Raw genomic sequence first — 23758 nt, 5'->3', positions numbered from 1 at the left:
ACAACCCTGGCTGACCCCTGAGTGCCCCATGACGTCCAACATGATCAGGAAGCAGTCAGAAGATAAGTGCTATTGAAGCTGGGCAGCAGCCTGAAGACACACGGAGGTGCGGGGCTGGAGGCAGAAGGGCCCTTGAAATAGGGAGGGGCAGGGAGGGCCTCTCTGGGAAAGAGGCATTTGAGCAGAAACGTAAAGTAAGCGTGCTGGCCTCCAGCCTCGGCTTTCTCATCTGGAAAATGGGGATAGTACCTACCTCACAGTTACTGTATTAAACAAGATGATCTGAACCACTTGACACGGTGCCTGGCGCGTAGTCAGCCCCAAAGAAATTTGAAATACTCATATTACTAAGCAGCAAAGTTCAGGATGAAGCCTGGGTCTGTGCGGTGCCGAAGGCTCGCGTGGCTCCCGGCACTCCCTGCTGTGGCCCAGGCCACCCGGGAGTCGGCAGTGCGGGAGATGTGGGGGGGACACTGGCCACCCTCGGGGAACTGACAACTTTGCAGAGAAGAGATCTCAGGACTGAAAATGGCCATAAGGGAGCAGAGCAAACCCTCCCGGGGCCTGAGCTGTGGGGATGTTCCGCCAAGTTGTCACGCGGGGCCATTCCCAGAGAGAATAATCACCAAGTAAACCGAGCAGGGAGAGCGTGGCATTGACTGGGCTGCACAGGGCACACGTCCACCGGCAACTGGTGAACTGGCCTGGGATTCGGCGCTTGACTGTCACAGAAGCCCTAGAACATTAAATCCAGAGGCACCTGAGAAGTCATTTAGTCCTGCCCCATCCTTTTCAGCTGTGGAAACCGGGGCTCAAAAGGAACAGTGACTTCCCGAGGACCCTGGCCGCGCCAGGAATTTGACTCCTGCCTGGGGCTCCTCCTTGCCCACCCTGCCTCATTTTCCAGAAAACTTACAGTATTTCAGGTGCAGAACTTGTTCTTTCCGTGGTGCTGACCCAGAGTCAGAGTCAGGGCAAGGGCCCACCAAGCGAACCAAAGAACCATCCCTGGCCCATGGAACACAGCTGGGCAAGAGCTGAGTGAAAGGGCCAGGTGCACAGAGGGTCCTGCTCTGCTAAGAAGGGAGGCTGCAGAAGGGGATGTCTGGTGGGGACGGAAGGAGGACCTGTATCGCTCTTCCCAGAAAGTCCCTGCCCAGCCCCTCATGAACCCAGCCTGCCTGCCAGAAGGAAAGTCTGGGGCCCAGAATAATTCCTATAAAGGGAACTCATTGTCCTTCTTCATGGCCAGCCCCAGAGCAACCATGAAGGACTTATCACCCAGAACCATTTCATGTACCCACCCCACCCACCCCCACCAAAAGATCTAAGGACTAACACTCCTCCCTGCACCCCAGACCTGGGTGCAGAGCTCCTGGGGAAGGAGAGAAGCCCAATCACATCATGCCCAACTGCCCCTGGGGACCGTGGCAGAGGAATAAGCTTGGGCCACAGGGAGGAAGATAAACCCGATACTTATCTTCATGGGACTTCCTGGTCCCCTGGCTCAAGATTTATAGGCCTTGAAGGCAGATGCAGACAGGAAAGAGGGAGGAGAGGGTCTCAGAGCCTCACCCCAGTGCAGAATGTATCTTGTGTGCCAGAATATTAGAGAACTGGTCCCAAAATCCTATGGTCCTCCCACCCTCCCTCCTCCCTTCCTTCCATCCTTAAAATGTTCTCTTTGCCCTAAGACCCTGTGATCAGATGGCCTGAGGCTTGACTTCCAGACACCCCACCCACATGCCCTGTAAGTGGCCTCAAACAAGCCGCTTCCTCTCTCTGAGCCTCACTTTCTTCCTCCACAGAATGGAAGCATAACAACCTCACAGAGCTGTTGAGATGAAGCATGCAAGGTGCTCAATGCAGTGACTGACTGATAACATGCAGATATTATTATAAAATCTGCCCCAGGCCCTTTAATCTACTGCTTTCACTTCTAGCACTGCCTGATTTTGCAACAATCCATAAGTCATTAACTGGGGCAATGTGAAACCTGTAAGAATCCTTCCCAACGAGACATATCCATCACTCATATGCAGAGCTCATTCGGGGACCCGGTTACACTGTATCTTCCCTTTGAAGAACTCTGGCGCTGTATTTAGATCTGCACTGGGAAGCACAGGGCCGATCGGTACCCATCCATTCACCTGCCTCTCCAGGGTCTGCGAACATCCATCCCAAGCCAGGCAGCCCTCTCGCCCACCTCTGAACCATCGGTCATCTCCCGGTACCCATCTTCTCTGTATGCGTCCACTTATCTGTTTGTCCACCCATGGTACTTCACTCTCTAGGGCCCCAGGTCCAGATTTCCAGGCAACGTACTCAGCCCCATGAGGATTTACCCACCTTACAATAGTGGTGTTCAGGGAGCCCTGAGCAGGGCTGAGTGGGGTCAGGATGCACACTTCCTCCCCTCTCCTCCCCTCCCAGGACAGGTGGAGATCATGAGCAGAGCCATGAGATCACAGCCAGGGCAACTCAGAGCAGCTGCCCAGCACAGGGGATGGCCCAGCATCACTGCCTCTACCCTTTTTTTTTTAATTTTTTTTAAAGTTTATTTATTATTCTTGAGAGAGACAGAGCATGAGTAGGGGAGGGGCAGAGAGAGAGGAGGAGACACAGAATCCGAAGCAGGCTCCAGGCTCTGAGCTGTCAGCACAGAGCCCGACGCGGGGCTCAAACTCACAAACCGCGAGATCATGATCTGAGCCGAAGCCGGAAGCTTAACCGACTGAGCCACCCAGGCGCCCCCTGCCTCTACCCTTTAAGTGAGTTAGTCAGTGACCACCTGCAGTTGAATTGTTATCATTCAGTGGCCACTCACCTGTCTGCATCTGCCTAAGCAGCCCCTCAGGTCTCATTACTCCAGGGGCCAGAGGATTTCACATCTGTATATCCCTGCCTCTTCCTGCCTCATCCCTTCCTGCCAGCCTTCCCGGTGGGCTGCCTTTTGCATTCACCTGTCAAGGGCAAAGCACTGTGACAGGCACTTGAGGGCAGGGGGTGGGAGGCACTGGAGGTGAGTGAGATAAGATCCCCACCCTCCAAGAGTTTACCAAGGAACTGGGGACAGAGGGAAAAAGGCCATTCATTGCCATGCACAAGGTCCAGTAAGCTAGGTATAACATTTCCCCCTTCCAGGGCCTGGCTCAGGCTGCTCTCAGGTGGTAGCTGGTCCCCAATCACTTTTCCATTACAGAAATCGATAACTTGAATTACTCCAGAATAACTAGCCCCATCATGCCTCTGCAAAGCTAATTCTTCTGTGTCCGCATTTGCCCATGTGCTTCTCCCTGGGTCTGGAATCCGTCTTTATGAGGCAATCCAGGTAGAAAGGAGTCTTTCACCCGACTGTGACACAGTGGCAGAATGAGAGCAGGATTTGGGGTCTGACGCTTAGGTTCAGGTCTTTACTCTGACACTTACTGGCTGTGGGCGCTCGTCAAGCTACCTAACCACCTGGAACATCAGTTTCCTCATCTATAAAATAAGAATTCAAATATAACCACCCACCAGAGTGTTAGCGAACTAAATGGAATAATAATGTACATGAATGTTCCTGGCGTATATTAGGGAAGCGGTGAACCCTTGGACAAATGTCTGTTTATTCTATGCAAGAATCTGAAACCTGGCTATAAATCTGTATCACGAGGCCACTGTATGATGAGGTCCTAGAGTAACTTCGGCAATAACAATAATATTTTACTTGGGAGAAATAGATTCTCATTCACCGAGATGCATTTTCATCGTGCTCTCATTTTACAGATGACAGAGCTGGGACTCAGGATAACTGAGCGCAGCGCTAGGGGACGGCAGACTGGTGCAGCCTTCTGACTCCCCCTTCCCACTCTTCCACTGCCTCCGTGGTCCCTGATTCAAAACCGCAAGGCCCGGTGCAGCTCCAGGCTGCCGCACGCTGAGTTCTGCCATCCGGCAGGTGCTGAAATGACAAGCCCGTTAAATAGCCCCTTAGAGGAAGAGCCGTGAGCTCGGTACTCTGCCCTGGGCTCTGCCAAGAGAATAAATCCTCCCAAAGTTGCCTGAGAAGGGTCGTGTGGAAACGTCAGAAGGCTGGACTCTGAAAGGAAGGAAAGAAACTGACGTTACCGAACGCCTCTGTCATGCCAGGCACATTCTAGGCCAGTTTCTCAGATTCCTCAAAACCAATTGTTCTCAACCATTTTTAGTGGGTGGTCACATACCCCTTTGACAATCTGCTGAAACCTTCGATCCTCTTCCCCAGATAAATGCATGTTATTTTGCAAATATGTGAAGGAGGTGGGTCAAGGTCAAGAGCTCCTGGTGTAAACCTGGGCCGTTTTAGGATTTTCTTAGGTACCAGGGACGTTTCTTCTCTTTTGGAGGCCCCACCCCTCATCATATCAAACATTGTCATATATATCCACAATCCACACTAAATTACACACACACACACACAACCAGAGTTAAGTTGAATTACAGTGGACTGTTTGACAGTATTACATTTTGTAGATATGTAACAAAGTATTAATTTCAGCTTTGTGTTTAGGAAAATACTTTTCCTATTTTGGACCCAATAAACTTTTTTGGTAAATTTTATTGAAATGTACCATACCTATGGAAAAATACACAAATCTTAAGTGTGGAGCTCAATGAATTCTCACAAGGTGAGCCTGTCTGTGTAACCAGCACTCTGCTGGAAAAACAGAGCATGAGCACCCAAGAAGTCTCCCCAGGCCCCCTTCCATTCACTATGCATCATCCCAGGACAGCTGCTCTCTTAACGTCTAACACCAAAGATTAGCTCTGCCTGTATTAGAATGCCTTACGAGTAGAACCATAACTTGTACTCATTTCCTGTCTTGTTGCTTTTGTGGAACTGATAAACTTTTATTTGGGCCTCAGACATCTTCTGAGGCCTGTAAAAAGGCTCATAGGCTCCGGGCACTGTCAAAATCGGGGGTTCTCGACCTTATTTTCACTCTAGAACCTCCAGGAAAACTTTTAAAAAGCCCTAATGTCTAGGCTGCACCCCAGAACAATGAAATCAGAATCTCTGGGGATAGGACCAGACATCAGTGGTTTCTCTTGCTCCCTAGGTGACATTGACTGCGGCCAAGGATGAGAGGCACTGGCCCACGCGATTTTGTAAAGTATTAGTACCCCTATCTTACAGCTGGAGAGGACAGTGGGGCTCGAGGGGTCTCCACCACGTGCTACCCTCACAAAGCCTGAATTCCAATTCAGGTCTCACTAGGAGTGGTATTTGCATTGCCTTCACGCTTGGTAAATAGTAAAGTCCAAACGAAGCGTAGGTGCCTCCTGCCAGAAACTTTCCTTACTCTGAGTCCTTCCGGAGCTGTGGTCAAGGGAGCTAGGGTTTCCCAAGAACAAGGCGGTGCCCCAGGAGCTGGCCGTAGGGAGAGTCACCGCCAGCTGGACTCCATCTTTGCCCCACAGGGTTTGGGAGCCCTGGGGATGGTTCCCAGGCTGCTGGGTTCCGGGGTGCAGTGCACGATTCTGCCGCTGGGTGGCACCACGAGCTTCTGTAAACCCTGTGGTTTTCACACACCCCAAAGGAAGCTAGAAAGCAGTCTGGCAGCAGTGACCACGGGGGAATGGCAGCCGAGAGCTTCCTGGGGGTTCCTCTGCTCGCTGGGGCCTGACAGGGCCTGTTCCTGGCTGGCCAGGGGGATGCAGAGACGTGGCTGTGACCCAACCCAAGGAGGAGGCCACTTCCCCCATAACTGAGCCAGCAGAGAAGAACCAGGGAGAGAGAAGCCACGCCTCACCTGCTTCTCCCCACTCTGCCCTTCACCGAGCTGCCCCCGTGGGCTCCACAGTTGAAGAGCACAGCCCAACCACACTCCCGTGTTACCTAGAAGCTCCAGCCCTGGGCTTGGAGGTACCAGGCACAGCTCCAAGTCCTTACCTGGGAATCTGCCAAATCCTAACCTAGGATGACCGAGGACCTCAAGCTCTGACAGAGTCCCTAAACCTGGGTGAACTTTGCCTAGATTCAAAACCAAGCTCTTCCACTTCCTAGTTGTGTAACTTTGGGCAAGTTATTTAACTTCCGTGAGTCTCAGCCTCCTCATCTGTAAAATGGGAATAATAGTCCACATCTTACGATTGTCGTGAGGACTGAATGGTTATGTGGCATCTTAGCCTAGCGCATGGCACATAGTGATAAAACAAATGTTAGCTACTATTGTGTATTATTATTATGAATAATAACCTTGCCAACAGGACAGAATGAATTTACCCACATGTTAAAGAACAGCCTCCGTTGTGACAACCCCACACACCCCAGGTTTGAGCAGAGGCAGTGAGTCCAGCCTGCCCCAGGGCTCAGGGAAAGGCCCAGCTGCCCCTCAGGAGCAGCAGGCACAAGTGTGAAAGCCACCCAGAGTCCCAGTCAACACCAGCCAGAGGGGATGTCCCCAAAGCCCCCACCCTGGGGGCTGGAGCCATTATGCCCACAGTCTGGTGAGATCCTCTCTTGGCCCACAGACCTGAGTGCGTGACCCTGGCCGCCCTGAGGCCTAAGGCAACTTCCATCCAGGTGCCATCGGCATGGTGTCAGGTTGAGCACTGGGTCAGGAGATCTTGGTTCTAAATTTGGTACCACTGTTGGCCCGCTGTGTGAACTGGGGCAAGTCACGTGACCTCTCTGGGCCTCTAAATTCTGTCTCATTTAGATGATCTTAAATCCCCTCCCAGCTCTAGCATGTGGTTTTATCAAAGTATCTGGTACACAATAGGTGCTCAATAAATGTTATTTAGTTTTATAAAATCCAACATACGACTCTGCTAGGTTCTAACACCCTAGTCTTTAAAACTGAATGACTTCTCTGATGCAACCCCTAACAGGGCCCAACCCAGGGTGAGAGCTCAAGAAATGGGTATTTATCTCATTACTGACTTTTGACCTGGCTCTCTGTCAAGCTGCCCCCTCCACCCAAGGCTGCAAGTGCCCCATAAAGGCTCCATATTAGAGGATCCAGAGGGTAGCTTCCCCACTAGACTACAAGCTCTAAGAAGGTAGGGTTGGTCCTGCCCACGTCAGCCTCACTGCTTCTTCAAGAACACCCAGCCCCACCTCCTTGGCATGAGGTGGGTGGGCAGCTGAGCATCCGCTCCCTGTGGTCCTGGGGCATAGAACTGATGGCACCCCATCACCATCGGGGAAAGAAGTGGCACAGAGCCTCAAGCTGGGCAAGTCCTTTTATTGGAAAAAGAAATAATAAAACCAAAGGCCACTGCATCACCTGTGCCCAGCCATCCCACAGGAGAGGCACAGGTCAGACATAAGGCCCGGCCACACAGTGGGCCAGAATGGGCATGGGCCAGGCCGCAGCCCTCTGTGGGGGATCGTGGGACCAGGACCCGCCCACTCGGGCTCAGGGCCTGCCTTTGGCTCCCTGGGTAGGCACCTCCCTCCCACACACTGCTGTCTTGTCCAAAAACAATCAGGCCCCTCTTTGGTTCCAGAAAGCTACCTTCAGCGGCTGGTCTTTCACATGCACTTGTAGCACCTCCTGCCGGCTGAGGCAGGCAGCCTCTCTGTCCGTCTTCAGGGCACCAGGGCAGGGCTGCTTCCTTCCCACTGGCCGCCCTGGGCCTTGGCAGGCGGGGGCCTCGGTGGCTGGATGCTTCTCTTCCCTTTCGAGAAAGGAGTTTGCCTTTTCCCCTGCAGGTTGCCAGTTCCTTTGAACATCCACAGAAGCCTTGTTTACACGGCCTTAGAGAGCTCCAGAGCCTGGGTGGGCTGAATGGGCAGCATGTGTGGCCCTGTTGCCTTGTCACCGGGAGCTTGGGAGAGGGACACAGAAGGTCCCAGAAGGTTGGCTCTGCTCTCCTAGACCCCCAGCTTCTCTTCTGCTAAAATGTACACAGTAGAATCAGAAGGTAGGGAGAGCTTTGCAGGCGGGGGAGAGACCAGGAAGAAGAGCCGAGCTGGCAGCCCCAGGCAAGGGGCAAGGAGCTTTAGGACATTTATTTACAAGGGGACAGGCTGGACCCATGCAGGGAAGCAGCCACAGACTATCACATACAAAGATAAGACGGGATGCAGAGAGGGGCAATCACTGGCCTGGCAACCAAGGGGAACAGACAAGTGCACGGTCACATACACATACATACACATGCACCCACAGGTGCAACCACACGTGTACACACACACAACTGCACTCACACACATCTATCCACATGTGTGCTCATACACACACCTACACATACACATGTGCATTTCTGCACATAGTGCACTCACATATATGCACTCACACGTGCGCCTGCATGCACACACACTCATTCTCACATACACACAGGTTCTAATCTCAGGAAGTTGGCTCCAGTTCTGAAGGTTCAAACCTCCCAAGGCTACATGTCTCCATGAAGCATTTCTCCAGACCCCCAAATAACCTCCTAGAGCCCCAGGCTGTGTGCCCCACAACCACCGCCTGATGTCCTGCAAAATCTCAGGAGTTGGATATTTCTTGGCAAGGCCAAGATGGCCTCCAGGCTTTGAGCAGAGGAAGGGGAAGCCAGGAGTCTAGAAGAGGTCAGGAGGGGACTGAGCAGCTCCCATCTCCCCAGACCTCGAATCGGTGGAGGCAGGATCACAGACAGGCAGAGCCCCTGCAGTGGCACCAGAAAGAGCAGATACTGGGAGACAGCCACGGGGAGCAGGACCCTGGGGGGAGAGAGTCCTGGCAGATGTGGGATTTGGGGTGAGGAATCATGCGGGATAAGGGCATTCTCTCTGGGACCTGAGCCCCCCTCCGGGTGTTGGGTAAAGAGCTGCAGAAGCAAAGGGCTGTCCAAATTGTGTTAGCCCCACCCCCAAACCCCCACCCCAGCCTTCCCCTGGAAGATCTGGCTGCGTGTGACCAGACCTCCCCCATGGAGAAAATGCCAGGTCAGGAAGTAGGCCGTCCTGCCAGGGGTGACAGGCAGGAGGGAGTAAAGGGGGGCGCGGGTAGATGACCCGCGGGAATCACCGGGCCAGTCACCCTTCCTCCCGCCCCCCCCTCCCTGGGGAGCAGCAGGGGCCCAGAGAATGACTCAGAAGCGGGTGCTCTGGTAGCGCAGCCGCCGCAGGTCTGAGAGGCCCTCAGTCCGGCCGTACACCTCCCTGCAGGGACTCTCGGCCAGTCACCGGGCCCCCGCCCCGCCGCCCCCGCCGCTGCTGCCGCTGCCGGAGCTGCTGCCGCTGCTGGAGCTGCCGCTGCTGCACCGGTCCTCGTAGATGGAGATCTCGATCTGCGGCCGGCGTTAAGGAGGGAGCCCCTGCCAGCTGCCGAGGAGGGGCGGACGGAGGCCAGCAGGGGAGCGGGCGGCCGAGCCGGTGCCGCGTCCCAGACAGCGAGGCCGGGAGGCCCGGGGCGCTAGACCCCAGCCCCTCCGCGCTCTCGCGGGCGCTCGGTGTGCACACGCACACAGCGACCTGCCGGGCCGAGCACTGCGCAGGCGCACAATCGGAAGCTTCCGCTTTAGTGGGTCTGATTACCAAACACCGGGACAGGTGGTGGTACGGCGTGGGAAGTGGGAAGACCTCGGTGTCCCGAGTTCTAATCCTGACTCGCTTTCTCTCGAGAGATGGGACTTTAGACCGGTCATTTAACTTGTTACCCATGAATGGCCGCGTGTGTAAAATGGTGGTAATAATGGAATCTTGGGGTAGCTGGGGGACTGATTGAAATAACGCTTGTAAAGCTCTAAGCGCAATGCCTGGCACTTAGTAAAAACTCAATTTAAAAAAAGGCCCCTCTCACAGGGCTTTGTAAACAGAAGATTCTGGTCTTTGTGTTTTCTTTCCTCGTTTTCCTCTCAATTTTCCAGTAAAAACATTGTTTAAACACTTCTACTCTGCGAGTGGGCTGTGTGTACACCTTGGCCACACTTTTCCAGGGGAGCGAGCAGGCCTATAACCCAATTCCTGGGCCGGCCGCCCACCAAGACTTCATTTTTCTGATCTGTAAGGAGGGGCTCAGGACGTACACCCAGGAGTACACGAGACCGTAGACATGTAAACGTGTGCAGAGATCCGCGTGTTCCCCGAGGGGCAGTGCAGCTTCGCGGTTAAGTGTGGGACTGGGCTCAAATCCTGGCTCTGACGTTCACCGGCCGGGAGACCCTGGGCCAGTGATTCAACTTCAGTGGGCTCGTGGGCAGAGGGAAGAGTAAGAGCTACCCACCTTGTAGGGGTAGTACGAGAATTACATCGTTTCAAAGCAGTTAATATGATACCTGGCATGTATTAAGCGCTGAAGAAATGCAGCCCAGTAAAAGCAAACCCTGAAATTCACAAAAGGCATTGATAACTTATAGTGGGGGAGGAGAGCTGACGACCAGTGATGTGGGGAATCCTGGGAAAATCCCTGAGCAGAGGCCCCTAGGGTGGTCCCTATTTCTGGGTGTCTTCACCAAGGAACCCACCAGTTGGCAGCTCTGGGCCCTTGCACAGAACAGCCAGGAAGGATACGACCCGCATCCCGCGCTCCACGGGGTCAGTGAGCAGGAGGCCTCGAGGGGCAAAGATCTTCTCGTTCTGCTCCTGGATGTAGCGGGAGATCTTCTTGAGAACCTGCAAGGAGAGGGGCCGGCCGAGGATGAGCGGGCAGCGGGGGAACCCTGCAGGAGGGGATGCATGGCAGTCAGGAGGGGAGCCACCTTCTCGTAGTGGGTCTCCATGCAGAGGAAGATGAAGTAGGCCGTGGCACAGGCCAGGCAGCCCTCAAGGTAGGAGCTGCCCCCGATCTTCTCCGCCTCCGCGTAGAAGCTGTTGAGGGTCTTCACGGTCTCCTCAAAGAGCTGCCGCTCAATCTGGAGGAGAAAGGGACAGGGAACCAGGTTGAGGCCAGCCTCCCTGGACCGGACAGTCACAGGTAGGAGGGCGGGTGGCCGTGGTGGGGCCACACGGATGAGGGGAGTGGCACACAGGTAAGATCGGAGAAGCTGCCCGTGGAACACTGGACTGGGAGTCGGGAGACCTGGGGTCCAGTCCAGACCTGACCATCAACTAGCTATGTGGCCTTCAGCGGATGACTTAACTACTCCAGCCTCAGTTTCCACAGCTATAAAATGGGAATAAGAATGACTACTTGGCCTCCCTTGGGAGCAGGAAACTCCCACAATATCAGAGACGTGAAGGCTTCCTGAAAGCAGACGGTCAGGCAGGAATTCTGGTGACTTCGTCGCCCCCCATTTTCATAGCTGCAAAAGCGCCCAGGACCTAATTGGTAGGGGCTCCCCATGTTTGGATGGGACTCCAACTGCATAAGACTGATTATATGAGATCTCAGGAGTATCTTCTCTCAAAGAGGTCACCAAGAACACGACAGCCTCGTGGGTGCGCACAACTGGGAAGCTGTCCTGCCTGCATCCATAATCATAATAGCTAATATTCATTAAGCACTTTCTATGCTTTCTATTTTTAAAAGCACTTTCAGGTACCAATGTAATGTTGCGTATCAACTATACTTCAATTTAAAAACAAATAATAAGATTTTTATCAATTTATCTGGCAACTTTAGATTAAATTATGCCATTGCGGGGCACCTGGGTGGCTCAGTCGGTTAAGCGTCTGACTTCGGCTCAGGTCATGATCTCACAGTTTGTAGGTTCCGTGTCAGATTCTGTGCTGACAGCTCGGAGCCTGGAACCTGCTTCAGATTCTGTGTCTCCCTCTCTCTCTGCCCCTCTCCCACTCGTGCTCTCTCTCTCTCTTTTTCTCTCTCTCAAAAATAAATAAACATTAAAAACATTTAATTGTGCAATTGCTTCATCTGAAAAAAAAAGCTTTGCAGAGTCTGATATTTTTAAAAAAGTTAATCAAAATAAATGAATAAATAACACACTTTCCCACATTTTCACTTCAGTAGCTCAAAGCTCAGCTCTGTGGTCCTGGCCACCATCATCTCTGGCCTCTTAACTGGTCTCTGTGCCCCCAGCCCTGCCAAGGGAGGCTGCTAAAGTCAGATCATGTCACAGCTCTGATGAAGAGCTTCCAAAGCCTTCTCATCTCTCTCCAAGTAAAATCCAAGAAGTCCTTATATGCCTGCTAGGCCCTACAGGGCCTGGCCCTGCGTCCCCTGAGCCCACCTCCTGCTTTCCTGCCCACTCAGTTCCCAACCAGCCACACTGACCGCCCTGCTGCTTCCTGAAAATGCACAAGTCCTTTGCGCCTGTGTCCTCGGATACAACACGCCTCCTCCAGACACCCCCACCCCAGGCTCATACCTACAGGCCTAAGGGCTTACCTTATCTCACAGACCTCCCCCACCATTCACCTCTCCCCTGCTCTCCCAGCCCTGTGACCCTCACACACTTATTTTTCTAGTAGTGGTCCCCACTGGAGCTGCTACATATTTACTTGCTGTTTTATTCTTCATACCTTCCAATCGAAAATGAACTCATGACTTCACTTCTACATCCCCAGTGCCTAATACATAGTATTTGCTCAGTAAATACTTGCTGAACGCTAAGTGAACTTGTCCAAGGTTACACAGCTCTGACCTGAATCTGTGCTCTTTAATAACCCTACACTAGATTGGGAGGTCATGCTCCAAGCAGGTGTCAAAGTGTCTGTAGGCCCATTTTTTTACATTCCTCAGAACACCCCCTTCCCCACTCACCACTACAGGATCAGAACTGTCCATCACACAAGCTAGCATGGGACCTTCCATGCCCATCTAGGACAAAAGGTCTCCCTAAGAATAGTCAGAAGCTTTGGGGTTCCCAGCCACTGTCCCTACACAGATCTGGAGGGAACTCATAAGAAAACATTATGCTCTACCCCAAGAGTCGCCCTGCCCCAAAGGACAGGTGTGTCCTTTGATGAGATGAGGAGACCTCACAGCACCCTAAAAGCTGGCTACCGATCAGATTAGCAAAGGCAGCCCTGCCCCACCTTCCCAAACCCATTCGGATAGGCCTGGGCTGCTGAATGAAAGAGCTGGGGTCTGCCTACCGCCCTCCAGAGGGCAGACTCTCTAATTCCAGGACAGTGCTACAGCAGCCTGGGAATGAGGACCATACGCACCCCTGAACCGGGAGCAAAACTGGGCTTGCAAGGGGTTGGTGGTCCATGAGACACCCAGGTAGCTGGCTGAGTCTGGAGGGAGGGGCTGTGGGCAGAGCCCTTGGTCGATGACCAAGGTCGATGACCTTCTTAAAGGTCCCCAGGAAATTCTAACATGCAGCTGGGGCTGAGACTGCTGCCAAGAAGTAGAGATTCCTGAAGCTGATGCCATCAATCGGACTAAGGAATCTGTTTTTGTTTCATAAGCTCTCCAGGCGACTCTTGTGCTACTGATGTTCCAGGGCCGCTGAACTAGGAAATCTCTGAGGCTTTTTCAGCTCTAACTTGCAGTGAGGTGACAACAAGACAATGTTAGGGACATTTTTTAATTCTGCCACGTGAAGTGCCTGAACAAGTTATATGTCACATATTACTTTCATCCCGGAAAAAAAAAAAAAATCCATTGGAATAAGTCCCTGAGTTCCATCACGGCCTATGTTCCAAGTTTAGAAAAAAGACATCCTTACCCGGCTGTCCAGCTCCGGGGGGAATTTGGTCTGGAACTGACAGATGGTCCCATCACTGTAGTCTCTCTGGATAAAGACCTTGGTGGCCAATGAGGCACTTCGCCGCAGCTCCTGCAGATTATGGACCTGAGGAGGCATACAGGAGACTCACACTCAGGGTGACCATCCATCTAGGTTTGTCCAAGACTGACGGAGGTTTTCAGGATGTGATTCTTACAGCACTAAACCAACAAAGTCCCCGGCAAACCTGAACATTAGCCACCCTACAAGTGCTCCAGGAAAGTCATGGGGAAGCAGAACTGTGGAGTTGACTAGAGAAGACACGTCAAGCTATCCCAGAAAGATCTAGAAAAAGCCTGAATTAGGGCAAAAGCTGAGCCAAAAGGGGATGATGGTTCTGGAATCATCAACAGAGCCAGAAGCAAATTTTAACAGGAGGAAAAGACTTCCTGGTAGCTGGCCGAGATCCTTCTCTCTCTTTCCCCTTCTCCCTCCCTCCCCCTCCCTTCTCCCTCTCCCTCTCTTTCCCTTCCCCCTCCTCCTCTCTCCCTCTCTCCCTCCCTTTTCCTCTCCTCCCTTCTCTTCCCCTCTATTTCCCTCCTTCTCCCTCCTTCTCACTCTCCCTCCCCCTCCCCCACACACAGAGCCTTTCACACTTTTGTTCACTCACCAAGTATCAAATATTCACAAATCATCAGGCCTCGTGCTTGGGGAACCCAGCCCTGAACAAGACTGAGGTCTCAGGCCCCAGAGGTGGGGCTTACAGCAAGGTTGGGGAGGGGAGTAGAACAGAGGAGGACCTGATAGCCCACCAACTGGGAGGGAGATTCGGGTTGAGGCCAAGTTAAAGCCTGGGTCCAAGAGCACCAGGGATAGCTTTCCTCTCCAGCATGTCTCACCACAGGAAAGAAGGGGCACCCAAATACCCAGAGAAAATCATGGATAAGGTAGGCTGAACCCAGAAATTAAAGAAACACCTTGCCCTGGTAAGAAGAAGTGGGGCAACTCTGTCCCTTGCCCACACCTGCAGTTTTGACATTGACACAAACTCTAGCATTTGAGGGGACTGGGCTCAATTAATAGAAGAACAGGGCCTCTTTCTTCCACTTCCAGCCTTAGTCACCCACATTTGAAAGAAGCATCCCACTGGGTAAAATATGTCAAACATTGGAACCATGTGGAGGCCAAGCCCCAAGGGCAGAGTGAACACACAGCCAGTTCATCCTGTGTAATTAAGGTGAATCTCTTCCGTCATTCAGCTTTCATTTATTGAGTCCCTACTATTGCCGAGCTCTGGAGATGCTGAGCAAAGACAGTCTGTGAGCTCCAGGGAAGAAGACAAGTAAATATATAATAAATTAGCCTGTGATAAATGCTTTAGAGAAGTAACATCTTACCCAGAAATGCTTACTCAGAAAAGACTTCCTGAGGTCTGTGTTGAGTCATAAAGAAGGCCAGGAGTTGCCAGTGGTAGGGAGCAGGCAGTGGGTGGGGAGAGGGATGTAAAGTCAACCCAGACAGAGGGAGAAGCTTGTGCAAAGAAAAAAGATGGCAGAGAACACAATATGCTCCAGTTGACTGCAGGCAGATTTCAGCAAGACGGGAGTTGGTTTGTGGATTAGGCAAGAGCAGGGGGGAATGACAGTATAGAGGACAGTGCTATCACAAAGAGCTGGAGGGGGGCTCGACTAGAGGGGAGGGTATAGGACAGAAGACAAACTTGCTTAAAAGCTGGGGGAAAGAGTAAGCAAAGAGAGAAAGGTAGGAGAGATAACTGGTAGATCAAGGTTCGGAAAAGGGGAAAATCAGAGAACACTGCAGGAGACTTTCCTACATCCGGCAAAACTTGCTCTACATAAGAGATGTGATACCAGAGTACTGGGGCCGAACTGAAGAATATATAGATGCTCCTCTTGTCTGAACAGTCCTTGATTCCTCTAATCAAGGTTTTAATTGAGAAAATCCCCTTGACATTCACTAGGATTGTATGATAACTTTGAAAAATAAAGAAGGCTTTAGTGGTATAAGTGTGTTATTTGTTACTCTGTCTGCTCTATCTGGTTAGGATCTCATACTTTTATATTTTCCAAAGAAAAGGAAGGGGTTGTGGCCTTCCTCTGCCCTTCTAAAACCAACTGACGTAAGCCAGTGGATCATGAGGATGGATTCCCCTAGCCCCAGAAGGATCATTCAGGAAGCTCTGTGAGGGATGCATGGGAATTAGACATGACTGGGTAAGAGGCCAGTGGCTGGGGTAAGAGGCCATTTGAAGGGATGCACTATGTCTGTAGTGTCCAGGGAAACACAAAAGCAGGTCTAACCCAAGAAAAGTGATGGTGAGAATGGAAAGAAAGGGAAAAAACAGTGATTCAACTATTCTTTTCTTTTTAATTTTTTTTAATGTTTATTTATTTTTGGGACAGAGAGAGACAGAGCATAAATGGGGGAGGGGCAGAGAGAGAGGGAGACACAGAATCGGAAGCAGGCTCCAGGCTCCGAGCCATCAGCCCAGAGCCAGGCGCGGGGCTCGAACTCACGGACCACGAGATCGTGACCTGAGCCAAAGTTGGACGCTTAACTGACTGAGCCACCCAGGCGCCCCGTGATTCAACTATTCTATTATGGATAGAGCTTCTTCCCCTCTGACGGCCTCCTTTGTCTATGTCCGAGTGCACACATGCACTGTGTGCTACCATGAAGGTATGTGTCTGTGATTGTCTCTGGTGACCACTTCTTCTTCCTCCTAGGCATACAATTAGATTAATCCCCACCCTGCCTTGCAATTAGGTGTGGCCATATGACTGAATGGAATATGAGTGGAAGTGATGAATTCATGTATAGGCTTAGCTCACAACAACCAGCCACTCTTCTGTTACCTTTCCTTTTTCACAGAAACCAAGGAAGCTGTATGTTGAAGATGATGGGACCACAAATTGGAAAGAGCCTGGGTCCCTGAGTCAGCCTGGAGGAGACCTACTTGCTGATCAGGATCACTTCTCTGGGACTTTACTGAACAATAAACTTGTAGTTTATTATTCCATTAAAATTTTAGGATGCTACCTTGCATAGTATGGTCTCATCTCCTCTTGGCTTTGATCTGTGAGTTCTCAAGTACCCAGAGTAGGAGAGCTCAACACCCTTTCCAACCCCAAAAATCCTGAGCCTTAGAACAAAGCCTCTGGGTGACCAGGGATCTACTTCCCTCCCTGTAGAGTATTTGTGGAGTCTTGAGGAGTTGCTAGAAGATGGTATCAGACTCATTGTATATTCCAGAGCTTTCATCTCCCAGATCTATGTCAAGCACAATATAACACACTCATCTGTAGTTGGCAAAGAGTAGGACTTAAGGCAAGGCAGCATCTCCTGGCTCTCCCCATCCACGGTGGCTCAGTTGTGAAGTACCAAAAGGCCCTGATGGAAAGAGGGCCCACTGACCTGGGAGCAGGGTACCTGGGTGCTAGTCCGGGCCGCATGACCCTGGGCCTCCATTTCTTCAACTAGAAACTGAGAAGCTGGAACAACATAATCACTTAAAGCCCCTTCTAGCCCTGACATTCAAGAGGCTTTCTCAGGGATTATGAATGCAAATGTTTATAGGAACTAAGCATCTAAGTGGGTTGGGTGAGGGCTGTGGCTAATCAGAGAACCCATGCCCTGTCTCAAGAAAGTGGCTGACCACTGCCATGTGAGAATGTGAGCCCAGGATGCCACACTTGGACATCTTAAGAGAATGCATAAATCCAGATTTCCTTAATATCAAATGTCTTGATTTTTTTTTTTACGTTTCCAATAAATATTTACATTTGTAAGCACTAAGCAGACCAAATAAGGCACAACTGTGAACAAGATTCACTCCTAGAATTGCCAGGTTAGGACCTCTGAATAAGAAATCCCATCATAGGGGTCCTTGGGCCAGAGCTAGAGCCAGGCTCCAGGCACTTGCCAGCTATGTAGCTTTCAGGAAGTGAGCACAGGTTTTCAGGAGAGATCCATGATGCTCTGATCCCACAAGAGGATCCCAGAATATGCCTGCACCTCTAAGAGACCACAGCTTCTGTGTCTCCCCTGAACAGCGACTCTGGGGTTTCTTAACTGACCCTGACACCTGGGCTTCTCATCTACTTCTTACCTTCCTCAACTCTGCCCTCTCCCCTGCCACCATCCCAGGCTTGCTGGCAGCTGGCTAAGGACACACCAAGAGGCATTTCATGAGGAAGAAAGAGAAAGTCAGTGGTAATACCTGCTGGCATCAATTTTTGAACTGCAGTATGACAGGGATAGGGAGGCAGCCTGAAGAGTGGGCCATACACCTGACAGAGCCAACCTGGTAGAGGTGAGGAGCAAGCACTGGAGTTCAGAAGAACATTCCCAGTCCCAATCTGCCCAAGACAAACAGGAGGCCCCATCTGGCCCACATCTCCATCCTCATTAAAAACTAGCTAATTCCAGAGGATGCATTTGAGGCTCAACTCAAGAATCAGGAGATTCAGCTCATGAACCAACACCATGATCCCTGGCTGGGGTGTGGAGGAGGAGTGAGGATTGTGAGTCAGAGGCAGCCGAGTCAGGCCTCAGGATGGAAACCCAGGCACAGGGCCTCCTTTCTTCTCAGCCTACACAAGGGCCCAAGCCCAACCCACTGTCTGTTGGCTGTTAATTCCAGGCCTCAGAGATCAAACCTCCAAATGTCTTGCTTGGATAACGCTACTTGGGTGCATTTAAAAATCTCTCAGGGGGGCGCCTGGGTGGCGCAGTCGGTTAGGCATCCGACTTCAGCCAGGTCACGATCTCGCGGTCCGTGAGTTCGAGCCCCGCGTCGGGCTCTGGGCTGATGGCTCAGAGCCTGGAGCCTGTTTCCGATTCTGTGTCTCCCTCTCTCTCTGCCCCTCCCCCGTTCATGCTCTGTCTCTCTCTGTCCCAAAAATAAATAAACGTTGAAAAACAAAATCTCTCAGGGGCCGGGGGCACCTGGGTGGTTCAGTCGGTTAAGCATCCAACTTCGGCTCAGGTCATGATCTCACAGTTTGTGAGTTCAAGCCCCACATTGGGCTCTGTGCTGATGGCTCAGAGCCTGGAGCCTGCTTCAGATTCTATGTCTCCCTCTCTCTCTGCCCCTCCGCCGCTCGTGCTCTGACTCTCTCTCTCAAAAATAAATAAACATGTTTTAAAAAATCTCTTAGGGGCCAAACTCCACCACTTAAATTTAAAGAAGCCCCTCCCAGCCAGGCATTTCCCAGTTGTCCTTGGCCATCTGGACTGTTTCCCAGGGCGGACCCTGCTCCCAGTGACACACATTTGCAGAGGTTTGTCGCTCAGGAAATGGGCTCATTACAGTTTTCCAAATGAGGTCAGTGTATCACTCAGGAGGCTTCATTCCTCCTCTGAGTTCCTCACACACACTCCTCCCTTAATGCTAACTCCTAAACAGAAATTGGGAAGCAGAAAAGATCCAGTTTCCATGCCTTCCATCCAGGAATCCAGGGACATCCATGCTTTCTCTGTTTCTGCCTCTCTCCTCCTCACCCATCTCTCCCTCCCTCTCTGTCTTTCTGTCCCTCCCTCTCTTTCTCTCCATCCCCCTCCTCCCTCTCCCTCCCTCTCCTTGTCTTGATCTCCTCTTCACCTCCCAAAACACCTTCTGCTGGAACTGTGGACTTACCAGTCAGAACCCAAAGGGAATGGCCAAGAAGTTTGGCATGAGGTTTTCCTTCTCCCAACAGGTTTTCCCTGGTAATCTTAACTCAGTCCTAACAGCAAAAACAGCCTGGGGAGAATGACTCACTGCACAGCCCAGATAATGTGCACATTCTGTGCCTTGGCAGAGCTAAGGCTTCCTCCCTCAGTACTGCCAGCAGGGTCCACCCAAGGCCAAATTGGGAAATGGGTAATGTTTGTCCTCTGCTCTCCATCCCTTCTGGGCATACCTCTGTCCCTCTGTCCCTCTGTCCCTCTACCCTCAAGCTGACCCAGCCAGGCTGAACAAGAGGCCTGAGTCCTTCCTGAACTCTTCCGCATCCGTTCCCCCATCACAGCCTCACGTGCCCACCTCGCTGTTGAGCAACACCGTTGGCTAACTGGATACACCTGGCTGCAGCAGAAAAAAACACTGACCAGGGAGGCAGAAGACTCGGTCTCTAGTCCTTGCCCTGCCTCTTTTGAGCCATAGTCTCTTGAATACGTCTTGGATTCCAGTTGCATTATCTGTAAAATGGGATAATGATGCTACTTCACAGAGATCAAGCAAGCTCCTGAGCCTCGGTTGGCTCATCTGTTAATTGTGGATAATAACAGCATCCTTGCCCACTTCACAGGGTTGCTCTAAAGCTCAAAGGAGATCATACATGTGATAGTGCTTTGTACACAGGAAAGTGCTATATTCACAGAGGCATTAAAAGCAGAGCCTTTCCCAGGGGAGAGTCACGCATGCCTAACAGCAGCCTCCTAGAAACATTGCCTCAACCTAGAGATGTGAGCCTGCTGGTTGGAATTTCTGGACCATAACAGACCTGAAGTGGAGATATTATGGGACAGACGGCCTCCTGGGATCTGTCAGATCACATCACAGGTGTGGCTGCCTTCTCTGCCCACTCCTCTGGCCCAGCTATGCCAAGTTGTCCTTTGCTGCCCAATACCAGCAGGCTTTGCTGCAGCCTGGCAGCCTGGCAGCCCTATCTGGAAGGTGACCAGATCCTTGGTCATTTCTCCTTTGTTCTTCCTGCTCTCCTCAGTAACTTTGGCACTTTCCAAGCTTTCTGATTATTTATTTATTTTGCATTCCTCCACCTGTAAAACCAAGCTCCATGGGTCTGCTTAAGGCTTGGCCCCTCACAAGGTCCTAGAGGATGAGCTCTCCTAACTAACCTTGTGCTTTGTCACAAAGCCAAGCAGTACCAAGCAACTGTACCTTGTTCTGTGGTGGCCACAACAGCAGAATTGCAGTGGTGACACTTGGTGTTGATGTCACCCTGCTCACCAGGACGCCCCGATGCAATGCAGAGAGTCATTCAAAAGCCTGTGCTGTTCCCCCTGGCTTGCATCCCAGCTGGGTGAGAAGTAGGGAAACACCACAAAAGAAGTCAACATCAGAACTGGGGAGACCCTGGTGTCCTGGGTTCCGCTCCGAAAATCCAAAGGAAGAAACTTTTCAGCTCTGCTGCTAACATGCTGTGTATCAAATAGGTCCTCCCCTTCTCCATGTGGTAGCTTTACCACTTATAAAGTGGGAACATAAAGAGCTCCACTTCCCACATGAAAGGAGGGAGTACAAGAGAAAATTCCTGACCTCTTAACCACTGCACCAAGATTCTGCCCTCAGCCAACAGGTCCCTGGGTTCAACTTTCAAGTCCCTTGAAGGTGACACACCTATAAGCACACCCTGGAGAAGAAGAAGAAGACAGCTCCTCCCATCAGACCCGGGAAATGTAGACACCCTGGTACAAGAAACTTGAATGGTATAAAAAAAAGGGGGGGGAGGAGCGGGGGCAAGAAAGCATAATATGCAAAAGTAGAGACTGGTGCAGGCAGCTCATTAAACCCAACTGTTTGAGGTTTTGGCCTGAGGATTCTTTGTCCCCTCACTCCCCCACAAAGGAAATGTGAAGGTGGACGTAGGTCTGTCATCTCTTAACCAAGCTTTTGGGTTTAAAAGCTGGATGGCTGCACTGCATAGCAACAGCAACCAGCCGCCTTCCTTCCCCTAAAACAGGGGCGAGCTCACCTCCAAACCTCTAGGGAAGTAGTTTTAGGACTAGCAGTTCCAGGGTAAGAGGAAACCCCAGCTGGGGCCCTGGAGCAAACCTGGTGCTAGTGCCAACAAGTGGCCTGGGCAGCCTCGGGGACTCAGATGGGTAAGATAGCCAGAGATGAGATGAGTTCTCAGGAGAAGCCCCCTCTTCCACCCTGCCACTCTGCCCTCCACCCCTCCCCGCAGTACTGATTCAGGGAAACCACCCCATCCTACCCTACCCCACCCCCTCACTCCACCCCACCCCACCTCACCCCCCCCCCCTTCTTCCTTTCCCGCTCAGTCCGCCCCTAGCGGGGATGTGTTCCCGCACCAGTCAGCCACTGCCTGCGGGCCGGGCGGTCGCCCCCTACCTCAGTGGCCATGTTCCAGGGGCGCCAACCGCTCCGAGCCTGCTGCGAGGCCGGAGAAGGGGGGCTGTCCGCGGTGCTGACTCGGGGAGCGGGTGGGCTAACCGCGACGAGACGGGGCCCGGGGCACTGTCCGCGGTGCTGATGCGGACGCCGCGGGCCCGGCTAGTTGGTGGGCCGGAGGGCGCCTAGGTACTGGCGACCGCCGCTGTGCTATCCGCGGTGCTGATGAGGGCGCCGGGCCGGGGAGGCGAGGCCGCGCCCGAGGCTCTTCACCGCCCGATCGCCGGCTGCCGCTGCTCCTGCAAGCAACGGCCCGGTTTATCTTTGACAGCGGCGGCGGGGGTGGGGGCGGCAGGGGGAGGAGGGGCCAGGCGCCTCCGCGGACCGGGAGGGGGAAGCACGGCCCCCAGACTCCGGCGCCCGCCCGCCGGAGAGGAGCCCCGCCCGCGGCCAGAGGCTTCGCTCCCGCCCGGCCCCGAGGCCCCGCCTCTCCTGTCAGCCCTTCCCCCTAGTAAGAGCGCCAGGAGCTCTGCGCTTGCTACCACGGCCTCCTGAGACTTCCAGACCAGGAGAAGAGAGAGGCAGGACGGTTCTGGGGCAAGACACTCAGCTTGCGGAGGCTGACAGTCCTCCACGCGTTCGCAGGCCCCCAGGTGCGGCCTCTTTACCTTTTCAACACCCCTCCCCCAACCCCTCCTCCACCGTGGCCCCAGGCTTCCTCTACCGTATTTTTCTGTTCTTTCTCCCCGTTTCTTCTCTGTGCCCCCCTCCCCAGACTTGCATGGACATTCCCTCCTCTCCTCATCTCTTCTTTTCACTGCTTTGAACCCTATTAGCTAGAGGAGAATGCTGCTGACCGCAGAAAATCATTTCCTTTCTTTACGTGCCTGCATTTCATCCCCAAAGAAACCCTGGGGCCCCTTCTTTCAGGGAGCTCCAGAACTGAAGCCAGTCTCTCCACTGCTCTTCCTGACCCTGGCCCCACCCCTACTCTTCGCCCTCTCCCCTGAAATCCCAGTGTTTACATATACACCACCACCACTCAACAAACACAAGCAGATGGTGCCAAACTGGTTTACCCAGGATGTCGGGGCTGGCCCTGGCGCTGCCTTCACAATTTTGACATCAAAGCTTCCAGCCAAATGACCTACCTATTTCCTTAATAAACAAAAAGGAAACACCAACACAAGTGCCTTTTTACACATCCATAACACCCCTAGGTCTTTGGGGGAAGCGGAGTCTGTTCCTCTGCAGCTCATGGCTGCCTGAGGGGCAACAGCAGCCAGGAGACCTGGATTCTGGCTCAGGCTCCTCCAGGTGTATGACCTTGGTCAAAAGCTTCACCTCTGAGCTTCTTTCTGTAAAATGAGGGCCGGACTTCACTAGACCATTTCTAGGATCTTTTCTTTTCTTTCCTTCAACCTTTTATTTTGAAATTTTCAAACCCACAGGTTGAAAGAATAGTACAATAACCATACTGTCCACCTAGCTTCAACATTTGTTAACATTTTGCCATATTTTCTTGATAGATATGGAAACATAGATATATGTTTGGCTAAATTATTAGGAAGTAAGTGACAGATATGAAGTTTTCCCCTTCAGTCCTTCACTGTGCCTCTCCTAAGAATAAGGGCATTCTACCCAACCACAATATTATCATCACACCTTTAAAGATTTCATATCATCTAACATGCTAGGATAGTTTACTGCACCTAAAACACATCATTAGCAATGGCCTCTCACAAATTCCCTTCAGAACTTTTCATTTTTAATAGCTAACATTTATTGAGCACTTACTATGTTCCAGACCATATGCTACATACTTTACTTGTACTGTCTTATGTAATTCTCAAAATTACTCTTTGAATTAAGTGCTATTATTATCCTTTAATTATTCCCACTTTACAAACCAGAAAACTGAGAAAATTGCCCAAGGTCGTGTGGCTTGTGAGAAATGGAGGCAGGATTCAAAATACAAGCAGTCAAGTTCCAGAGCTTGTGCGGTTGATCCTCCTAACTGTACTCCTCCCTTCAACATCTTGTAGACCTTAAACTAGCAGATCAGTAACCATATCTCCAACTGCCTAGTTCACAGATGAACAAACTGAGTCCCAGAGGATAAATGAA

At 51.9% G+C, this 23758-nt stretch overlaps 2 protein-coding genes across 4 annotated transcripts in view; one reads left to right on the top strand and one right to left on the bottom strand.

The window, feature by feature from the left end:
• The window catches only part of CRTAC1 (cartilage acidic protein 1), a 158693-nt gene extending 142165 nt beyond the window's left edge, over window positions 1-16528 (top strand). The window contains exon 15 of one of the 3 annotated variants that reach the window (XM_043597191.1): window positions 16426-16528. In XM_043597191.1, coding sequence (XP_043453126.1) covers window positions 16426-16448 — 23 coding nt within the window. In that variant the 3' untranslated portion in view covers window positions 16449-16528. Of the gene's footprint in view, window positions 1-3768; window positions 4582-9124; window positions 9777-16425 lie in introns of those variants that run through there. The other 2 variants (XM_043597188.1, XM_043597190.1) reach the window with 2 other exon arrangements.
• Window positions 10222-22084, bottom strand: GOLGA7B (golgin A7 family member B). The gene is made up of 4 exons (XM_043597192.1): window positions 21632-22084; window positions 13534-13659; window positions 10657-10809; window positions 10222-10570 (listed from the first exon to the last, which is right to left on the bottom strand). The coding sequence occupies exons 1-4, from the start codon at window positions 21641-21643 to the stop codon at window positions 10391-10393; spliced, it is 471 nt and encodes a 156-aa protein (XP_043453127.1). The 5' UTR covers window positions 21644-22084; the 3' UTR covers window positions 10222-10390.
• Window positions 22085-23758: the final 1674 nt, after the last annotated feature.

Source organism: Prionailurus bengalensis, chromosome D2, assembly GCF_016509475.1.
Source record: "Prionailurus bengalensis isolate Pbe53 chromosome D2, Fcat_Pben_1.1_paternal_pri, whole genome shotgun sequence".
NCBI classification, from domain to species: Eukaryota; Metazoa; Chordata; class Mammalia; order Carnivora; family Felidae; genus Prionailurus; species Prionailurus bengalensis.
Note: the sequence above shows the minus strand (reverse complement) of the source record. Positions and strands in the feature narration are given on the sequence as shown.